At 39.9% G+C, this 10,159-nt stretch overlaps 1 protein-coding gene across 1 annotated transcript; it reads right to left on the bottom strand.

Annotated features, from left to right (window-relative positions):
• Window positions 1-3,015: 3,015 nt before the first annotated feature.
• On the bottom strand, window positions 3,016-9,887 carry LOC133749322 (zinc finger protein OZF-like). The gene is given in 5 exon segments (XM_062178513.1): window positions 3,016-3,684; window positions 3,686-4,423; window positions 4,564-4,624; window positions 9,453-9,545; window positions 9,761-9,887. Coding segments are annotated over 5 exon segments (1,584 nt in total). The 3' UTR covers window positions 3,016-3,119.
• Window positions 9,888-10,159: the final 272 nt, after the last annotated feature.

Genomic DNA, 10,159 nt, shown 5'->3' on the forward strand with positions numbered 1-10,159 from the left:
ATGACCACACTGGTCAAAGCTAAGATGAACTGAAGCCAAGAGCGAAGAGCTTCCTCCAGATCTCTCACCTAGGTGCAAGATCCCCAGTGCTTGGGTCATCTTCCATTGCGTTCCCAGGTCATTAGCAGAGAGCTGGATTGGAAAAGGAGCAGCTGGGACATGAAGTGGTGACCATATGGGAAGCCAGCACCAAAAGTGGAGGCTTAACATTCTACAACACAGCACCAGCCCCCAAACATCTATTTTTCACTACTAATTTTTAAGAGCAGAGCACAAGACAACAGAATATAGAATATGCAAATTAAATGAGTTTGAAAGAATGTCAAGTAATTTGGGGACTACAAACATACAATTTCATATTAGCACAAACTACATATGGGATCATAAAATGTGTAAAAAGTGCAATTTATTTTAAAATTACTTACTTATGTACTTTTGTCATTTTGCAGTGTTTAAAGACATATTTAACCAAGTAGTTTACAAAATGTTACTAAAATTTATTGAAAATACTAAGAGCTTCATTTAATATTTACTTCATTTAATACTTATTTACAAATGGCAACAAAACATTCCTTACCCTGTTATAATAAAATGGCTGAAATAATATACCAGTGTTATTGTAACCAATAGGTGTTCATTGAGACAAAAAATTATAGAGATGCATAAGGAGCATTTCTAGGTGTATGAAAAATGGTATTTAGAACATCCTACTGTATTACAAAGACATGTTCTATCTGTAAGTTACAGTGATGCTCCAAAGACTAAGCTGTAGTATTTGCTAGATTCTCTTTCAATAACATCTATTGAGCAGAACATCATGAAAGACCAATGCTACATCAGGGTAAAGCCCAGAGCTTGGAGACCAATTCCAGTCTCCCATGTGGATGGCAGGCACTCAAGTACTTAAGCCATCACCTTGCTGCATCTCATGATGTGCATTAGCAGGAAGCTGGAATTGGAAGCCAAATCACTTGATCCCAGACATGGATGACATGTGGGCTTCCCAAGCTGTATCTTAACCCCTGTGCCAAACATGCATCCCACATTTTTCTTTAAAAACAAATGACAAATATGACATTTCTGCTACAATAAGTGTAATTATTTAGCTAATTTTCTTCCTGTTACCAAACAGATAATAATCATTTTTAAAGATCTATTTCCATGGCACATTCCTCAACCCCTCACCAGGCACATATATACACTGTTGACAAGGGCCACCTCAGTCTTTCATATGGGGTTCACATGGGCAATTCCATATGGTACCTAACATCTGCTGGTGTTTAGCAGTCAACACAGAATTGCTGAAAAGAGATGTCTGACAACTACAGAATATATCATGAAGGCCCACAGCAGGTGTCACCATAATGTGAATTTTGTCCAGCTCTTGGAAGAACTTAAATAGAATTGGGTAAATGGTGAAGAATCAAAGGAGGTAGAAAATCAAGACACTAAGTGCAAAGGAGGCAGGGATTTAAAAAAACCACCAATCATTGCATGATCTTTTAAAGTTTCTGCTTTTTCAAAATCTCAGTACAGTCATGGCATCTAGTGCACCTGTGGTTAGAACACACATGTTTAAACAGAGGAAATGTCATGGCATATGAACCATGATGGAAAATAAGGCTCAAGTTATTGATGGGTAGTGAGTCTGCCAAATCTGCAGCCATATTGGATACCTTTAGCTGGCACAATTCTGACAGTTGCATGGAAAGGCTATGGTTTGGGCAATGTGAAGCTGCAACTAAAAGTGCTGCTGGCAGCCCTGTGTTCCTGATGCTTACTAGCTACCTTCCATATCATGTCAAAACAGTTTAATGAAATAAAATAGTGATCATAATCATGCCAGATGGATCTAATCTAGACAGGACGCAATTACAAACAGGATTAAACCAGCACAACAGATTGAAAGGAAAACAATCCAAAGAACAAAAGCAAACGTAAACAGGGATGTGGCCAGCAATGTGACACAATAAATCTGCTGTAGGCAATGTCACCATTCCATACTGATGTGCTGGTTAGAGTCCTGGTTACTCTGCTTCTGAAGCAGCTCCCCACTAACACACACAAGACAACAAATAATGGCCCAATTGCTTGGGCCCTTGGAGACTAGGATGGAATTAATGACTCCTAACTTTGGTGTGGTCTAGACTTTGCTGTTGCACCCATTTGGAGAGTGAAGTCCTGAATAGAAGGTCTACCTCTGTCGGTGTCTTTCTTTGCATCTCTCTCACTTGGCCCTTCTGAAGAAAATTTAATTTCAAAACAAATAAATCTTTGAACAATTAAATACTGGAACAGAATCAAAGCCAAGAAGACTGCCTGAACTTTTAAGTCAGCAAAACACTGCTCATATCTCCCTCTTCACCCTTATAAACACACATCTGGTAATTTGGGCAAATGCAGAAGACCTACAGAAATACAAGTCTGGGATTCCCATGACTACAGAGCTCACTAGACACTCACTCCCTACTACTGACAGAATACTCATAATCCAGAGCTGGGAGTATATAATTATGTTTGATACAGGAGTTAGGTGACATGCCTATATCAGCTCAACAGTTACACACACAAAAAAACTTCATAATTGATGAAAATGTTATTTCAAAAAAGTTTTATTGACTGAAAATTTGTTAACAAAATTCATATGAAAAGCAGAGCTCCTTTTACATGGTCCACTCACAATATGTGAAGGGAACTATGCACATGGTATGTCACAAAGTCAATTTTGCAGAACATAAAGCCAGTCTCTGTCTTTCAGTATTGCTCTGTCATGTGAATTTTCTAATACCTGCAGTGCTGTGATGTTCAACAAAAGGTTTTTCTGCATCCCTTTCACTTCTATAGTGTTTTCCTTATGGAATTCGCTAATGGGTGTTATAGTTGGCCGTAGACTAAAAAGTTATTCCACATCCACTGCATTCAGATGGATTTTCCACTGTGCCAGTTATATGATGGTCAAAATTTGCTCATGGTAGAAAGCTATGCCCCCCATTCACATACTGTCTCAAATCCTTTGATACTTTGTGCAAAGGATTATCCACATTCATTCCATTTTTTTGTTGGCTTAGGTCTAACTTCTTGGAAAAGACATCATATTCCTTGAATTCAAGAAGTTTCTATTATGTATGAGTTGTATGATGTCTATTGAGGTGTGATTTCCTGGAAAAGCATTTTCTACATTCATTACATTCATAAGGTTTCTCCCCTGTGTGAATCTTCTGATGTGTAATGAGTTGTGACTTCCGGAAAAAGGCTTTTCCAGATGTAGTACAAGGATGAGGTTTTTCCCCTGTGTGCATTCTATGATGTATAATGAGGGTTGATCTATGGCAATAGGTTTTTCCACATGTATTACATTCATAAGGTCTCTCACCAGTATGAATTCTCTGATGTGTAACGAGCACTGACTTATGACAAAAAGCTTTTCCACATGAATTGCATACATAAGGTCTCTCCCCAGTGTGAATTCTCTGATGTTGAACAAGTTCTGACTTCCAGCAAAAAGCTTTTTGACATGTACTACATTCATATGGTCTTTCACAAACAGTGTGAATTTTCTGATGTTTAACAAGTTCTGACTTCCAGGAAAAGGCTTTTCCACATGTATTACATTCATAAGGTTTCTCCCCTGTGTGGATTCTCTGATGTATGATGAGTTGTGACTTCCGGCCGAAGGCTTTACCACGTTATACATTCATAATGTTTTTCCCCTGTGTGAATTTTCTGATGTGCAGTGAGTGGTGATTTCTGGCGAAAAGCTTTCCCACATATGTTACATACATAAGGTTTCTCACCCGTGTGAATTCTCTGATGTGCAATTAGTTGTGACTTCCAGCAAAAAGCTTTTCCACATATATTACATTCATAAGATTTCTCCGCCGTCTGGATTCTCTGACTTTTAATGTAGTCTGAATTCTGGTAAATGGTTTTTGTACATTCATTGCACTCATGGGGCTTGCCCCCTATGTGTGTTCTGTGATGTATAGTAAGGCAGGATGAACAGCTGAAAAATTTCCCACAGGAGTTACATGTGTATTTTTTTCCTGTAGGTGTTGTCTGATTTAATTTAAAATCTGATTTGCAAATGAGAGTTTTCTCATGCCCAAAGGATTCACAGAGTTTCTCTCTGTGTGTTTGCTGAGGTTCATGGATGTAGACATATTTATGGACAGTTTTTTCTTCAATCTGAGTTGTGTTTTCTACAGTGACACATAGCTTATAAGAGGTCTCTCCACAATGAACTTTTTTACTTTTCTTAAAAAGTAACTTCCCACTGAACGTTGTCCCTTTTCTATTGTGCTCATATGGCTGCTGCACAGTCTGAATCATATGATGCTGACTATGAGGCTCCCAGCATTGGAAGGAGTTTCCAGGTACATTAAGGCCATCCAGGTGCTCTCCCACTGGTATCTCATCAGGCACCCTAAGAAGAAGCACATTCTGAAATAAATTATATGCCTGGGGTTTCCCTTTTTTATAACCAGTTATCACATCCATCTTAAGTGTTTTCCTAAATCAACTGTCTTGTGAGTTAATATGTTATTGTTTGTGAATAAAACTTGCCTCATATTTATTTCTTGACTTTGCTGGCTGGTTCCAAACAGGTCATTCTTTCTGTTTGCAACTGAAATGAGAAAAAAAGTAACCAAATCCATGAACCACATCTAAGAGTTTCTTTTGGAATGTTAACACAATAGTTTCTAACTCTCCTAGTGGATCCCATTTTAACACACCAGTAGAAGCTCCTCATTTGTGAACATTATATACGTTTTTCTCTTCAATGTAAGTAATCCAGCTTTTCCAATGTTAAATTATTTTAATTGACTTAAATGATTTCTTTCAAGTAGTTTCTGTGTGGGGGTGGGGCAGCTGATTTGGTGCAGTGGATCAAGCCAGTATGTGCAATGACTGCATCTTGCAATAATCCCAGTTTGAGCCTTGGCTATTCTGCTTCCTATACAGCTTTCTGCTAGTCTATCTAGGGAAGCAACAGATGATAGCTCAGATGACTAACAGCCTTCCATATATTCAAAAAACCTAGATGGACTTTCAGGCTTCTGGCTTTAAGCTGACCTATTTTTTTTAACTTTTATTTAGCAAATATAAATTTCCAAAGTACAGTTTATGGATTACAGTGCCCCCCCCCCATAACTTCCCTCCCGCCCAAAACCCTCCCATCTCCTGCTCCCTCTCCCATTCCATTCACATCAAGATTCATTTTCAATTATCTTTATATACAGAAGATCAATTTAATATATATTAAGTAAAGATTTCAACAGTTTGCACCCACACAGAAACATAAAGTGTAAAGTACTGTTTGAGTTCTAGTTATAGCATTAATTCACATTGAACAACACATTAAGGACAGAGATCCTACATGAGGAGTAAGTGCACAGTGAATCCTGTTGTTGACTTAACAAATTGACACTCTTGTTTATGGCGTCAGTAATCTCTCTAGGCTCTTGTCATGAGTTGCCAAGGCTATGGAAGCCTTTTGTGTTTGCCGACTCTGATCTTATTTAGACAAGGTCCTAGTTAAAGTGGAAGTTCTCTCTTCCCTTCAAAGAAAGGTACCTCCTTCTTTGATGTAAGCTGGCCTATTTCTAACTGTTCAAGGCATTTAGGGAGTGAACCAGTAGTTTCAAGATATTCTGTCACTTTGCCTACAGGTAGATTAAAATCATTCAGTAAACATTTTAAAAATAGGGAAACACTTGGTAAAAATATTCACCCACTGTCTTCCTACAGTAAGAAGCTTAGTGTTTTCCAGTAATCATGTTTTCCTTATTATTTTTCTCATTTTCTTCTTATTAAAATGATGTGTTTTACACTTCATTGCTAATATTCAGTCTTAGAGATAGGAAAACTTTATTGGATAACTTTATTGCAGGTGCAGGAGAGACATGTGTCTGTCCTCTAATCAGCACCATAACTTAGCAGAATGATCTGTACCCATGCTGTCTCTTATTAATTCTTTCAAGGAGAATGACTACAGTTAACTGTGGGGTTTTTCATATGATTTCATATCTTTTCATCTGCAATCTAGAATGACAGCTTTCCCCCATATTCCTAAGAAGCCTGACATCTTCAGTTTTTTGGTACTGGAAAATGAACAGAAAATTTCCAAAACACATAGTGACTTAAGGGAACAGGAACACATTTTCTCTTTTGAAGTGTTTTCCACCTCATTCTGAAATAAACACACTTGGTATTCACTCCATCCATGATATATGCACTTCTGCTTGATAAATCGAAATTCTGAAGGCATTGATTTCTTTTTTTAAAAAAATGTATTTATTTGAAAGGCAGAGTTATAGAGAGGCAGAGGCAAAGAGATAGATAGAAAGACGTCTTCCATTTGTGGTTCACTCCCCAGATGGCTGCAGCAGCTGGAGCTGTGCCAATCCAAAGCCAGGAGCCAGGAACTTCTTCCAGGTCTCCCAGATGGGTACAGGGGCCCAAGGAATTGGGCCATCTTTTACTGCTTTCCCAGGCCATAGCAGAGAGTGGGATTGGAAGTAGAGCAATCGGGACTCAAACTGGTGCCCATATGGGATGCCAGCACTGCAGGCCGCAGCTTTACCAGCTATGGCATAGCACCAGTCCCGCCATTTGATTTCTATGTTGGAAGATCACTTGTCTCTGGTATTCATAGAAAATGCAATCTCTTTGCATTTTTTTTTACCTCTTTCTTGTTTTGCAATTATAATAAAAAAGACCAGGGCAGTATTGTAGTAAAGAAGATTAACCTACTTCCCGTGACACTGGCATCATATACAGGAGTGCTAGTTTTGTTACCGGAGAAATTGCAGGGTTCTTGTCTTTGCACAAGAAAGAATTCAGGCGTGAGACAGAGAGTAGTGGGAGGTAAAATAGCAAGGTTTATTAGGGAAGGGACATCCATAAGGTGGATGGGCACCTCTCCAGACAGAGCCTGAGAGACTGGAGGGGAGGGGGCGGGGCAAGGATCAAGGTTACATGTTTGAGTGGAGAGATTACACCTGACCAGGCCAGGCGGGCGACTCAGCAGAAAGGCAGAGGGCTGAGAGCGCAGGCTCGTTGAGGCTGGGGGTTTTTGAGGAGATGGGTCTTGCTTCCCCACCTCTGCTCCTCTTGGAACAAAGGGCTTTTTGGATGTAAATAGAAAAACTTCTCTCTTGAAGGTCTGAAACAAAGGACTTTATGGATGCAAATGTTATCAGACAGGAGGAAGGGAGCAGGGTGTTTGAGATGTAGATACTGGGCTGCACCTGGGAGATTGTGGAAGATTGTCAGGCAGAAGGGGTGGGGACCTCCACCTGGCAGGTTATCAGGTAGAAGGGGGCAGGGCAGGATGCGAGGGCCAGGCTGCCCCTGAAACATTATTGGGATGACTTTGAGATGCAGACGCATATGCCGGACATAGATGTCTTCTCTTTAGGCCTGTTACACACATAAGCTCATAACTGACTTCCTACTGCCACGGACCGGCTCTCGCGGAGTCACCAGTCCCGAGGGAGAACGAGGGGCGAAAGCACAGGAGAAACAGGAATCGGCGGGGAAATGACAGACAGACACACACACTTCTTTGATTATGCTGCTGCTGCAGTTGTCTGTCTGCAGTTTATTGGTGGGAAAACCAGAGTTTATATAGGGAAGCTTACATTGCTGAAGACAAAAGAAATTCCAAGATTACAAAACTTGTTAAGGCTAATGGGGTTACATGATTAACTTTACAAGGGACACAGGGAGACATTGTGGTGATGATTCGCAGTCCTACTTTTAAGAAAAGGTAAAGGTCAGGTTACTAGTTAACCTCTCATTAGGAGAACCTGGGACAGGGGAGTTATCAGATGGTGGTGCTTGTTAGCCCAAGTCCCATATATCACCTATGTAAGATTGAATGTAGCTTTCTCATCCCCATGCTGCCTAAACCTTCTGATAACCCGGAACCTAAATCACACCTCAGCTCTCTAAAGCTCACACCTCAGCTCCTTTTGTTTTATCTTGTCTAGGGTGTGCTGTTTCTTGTCAGTGTTTAATGCCTCCTCGTAAATTGCCCTAATGACTGGTGGGCCAAAGTCTAAAGTGTTTTTTGTTGATTTTTGTGAAATGCTTATTGGCACTACTTGACTCCCTTGTTTCTAATCATGGTGCACTTGTCCTGACGCACTACGTGGCATAACTACTAAATACAAAATCACTATTAATGTTGAGACACATTGCTTTATTAACCAGCAGTAATTAGGTCTTCCACTTCTTGTTACGTAGCCGAAAGCCTTTACGACCGTGGGCTACACAGAAACCGCTCGAGGTCACACTCCATAAAAGTTCTCACCTCGTCCCTGCAGCTGTGGACCCCCGACGCAACAAAAGTTTGCTACGCAGGTGTTACAACAGCTGTGGGAGCAGCACCTACCTAACAGTTTGAGTTCCAGTGGCTCGTATCTGACCCAGGTCCTTGCTATTGCACCTGGGAAAGCAGTGGAGAAGCAGTGGAAGACAGCCCAAGTACTACAATCCATGCCATCCATGTGGAAGAACCAAATGTAGTTCTGGGCACATGCTTCAGTCTGGAAGAACCCTAGCCATAGCAACTATCTGAGGAGTGAATCAGCAGATGGAAGATCTCTTTCTGTTTCTGTCTCTACTTCTCTTGGTCACTCTCCCTTTTAAGGAAATCAAATATATATTTAGAAAAAGAAGGGGGAATTCTAGGTACAAAGTCTCATCCCAAATATATGTGACCTGTTCAACATGAATCTAGGAGTTCACTGAGCTTTTTGAAACAGAATTTCCTGATTCTCTTGGGGAGTTTAGGACCACCAATTGCCATATTCTTATGCCAGATCCGGTTTAGCATTGTAATTTTAAATATCATATTAAAGAGGCTTCCTTTTGGAAACCATTCATTATGTTCTTATTCATTGATTCTATTTATTCATTTGAGGGCCAGAGAATGAGACAAAAACAAAACAGAACATATCTCCTTTTCCAAGTTATCACAACAGCCCATCATTTTCTTATTTGAGAGAGAAAAAGAGATAAAAGAGAGACAGTGAGATAGAGACAGAGTTCACATTCACTCATTCAGTCCTTAAATTTGTACACCAGCCAATGCTTGTGCCTGGCCAAAACCATGAATCTCTGCAATTAGTAACTAACCAGTGCCTGTGAGTGGCCAAATAAGCAGTGGAAGAGTTAATAAATCTATAAATACATGTCTGAAGAAAAGACCAGAATAAGTTAGAATTTAGAAGATGAATCTAACATACAAAACAACCTAATTAGAGCCAGAAAGAAATGACATTTATGGCATTTATGAAAATATTCACCAAAATCAGAAGGAAAACCTTGCCTTCAGTCTGCAGAATGCCTGTGTCTGAGAGGAGCTCTACACAATCAACATCTGCTGAGACCTTACTTTAATTCCTTTCTGTCCCAGCCTCCCTGCTCAGTGTGTAATGACTGACCTGAGAGACTCTGGTTTAAGGGTTCTATCACCATCCATGGCTCTGATCCAAGCTCCAACTTCAAGACCACCTCAGGTTTGGTAATACAGTATCCTGTTAATGAGAAGTAATGCTGGACTTAGTTAAACCACTAAGTTAGACTCATTGAAACAATAGCTTGGTCCTATGAGTTGTGCAACAAAAATGCCAATTTGAATCCTTTCTCTACTCTTCATTGTCTCAAATCCTACATCTTACCACTAAACCTTGTAAGGTGTTCAATTGGAAAAATATATTCCACTTCTGTATGACAGGGGAGTTTCACTCACCCAAGGACAGCAGGCTGCTGTAGGTCTCCAGCATCACATCCCTATACAGGGTCCTCTGAGCATTGTCGAGGTGCTGCCACTCCTCCTGGGTGAAGTTCACAGCCAAGTCTTCAAATGATACCAACATCTGTTGTAACAGCACGTTTTTACTCAATATATCACGTCAAGGTCATTAGATGGGAAGATTGGGAGTACATTCTTCTGTTTATGTCTTATTTTCTTTCTGTACAAGATGCAGCTTATTTTGAAATATATATGGCAACAGAAAGCAAAAATCACAAGATAATCTCTTGCCCCTAAAATAATTTTATCATTCTCAAATTATGACAATAGAATCTTCCTTATTATTTTAGAATCGCTCTTTCTTCTGTGATTCTGAAACAAGCTCATGTTGTAATC

Source organism: Lepus europaeus, chromosome 20 (assembly GCF_033115175.1).
Source record: "Lepus europaeus isolate LE1 chromosome 20, mLepTim1.pri, whole genome shotgun sequence".
NCBI lineage: Eukaryota > Metazoa > Chordata > Mammalia > Lagomorpha > Leporidae > Lepus > Lepus europaeus.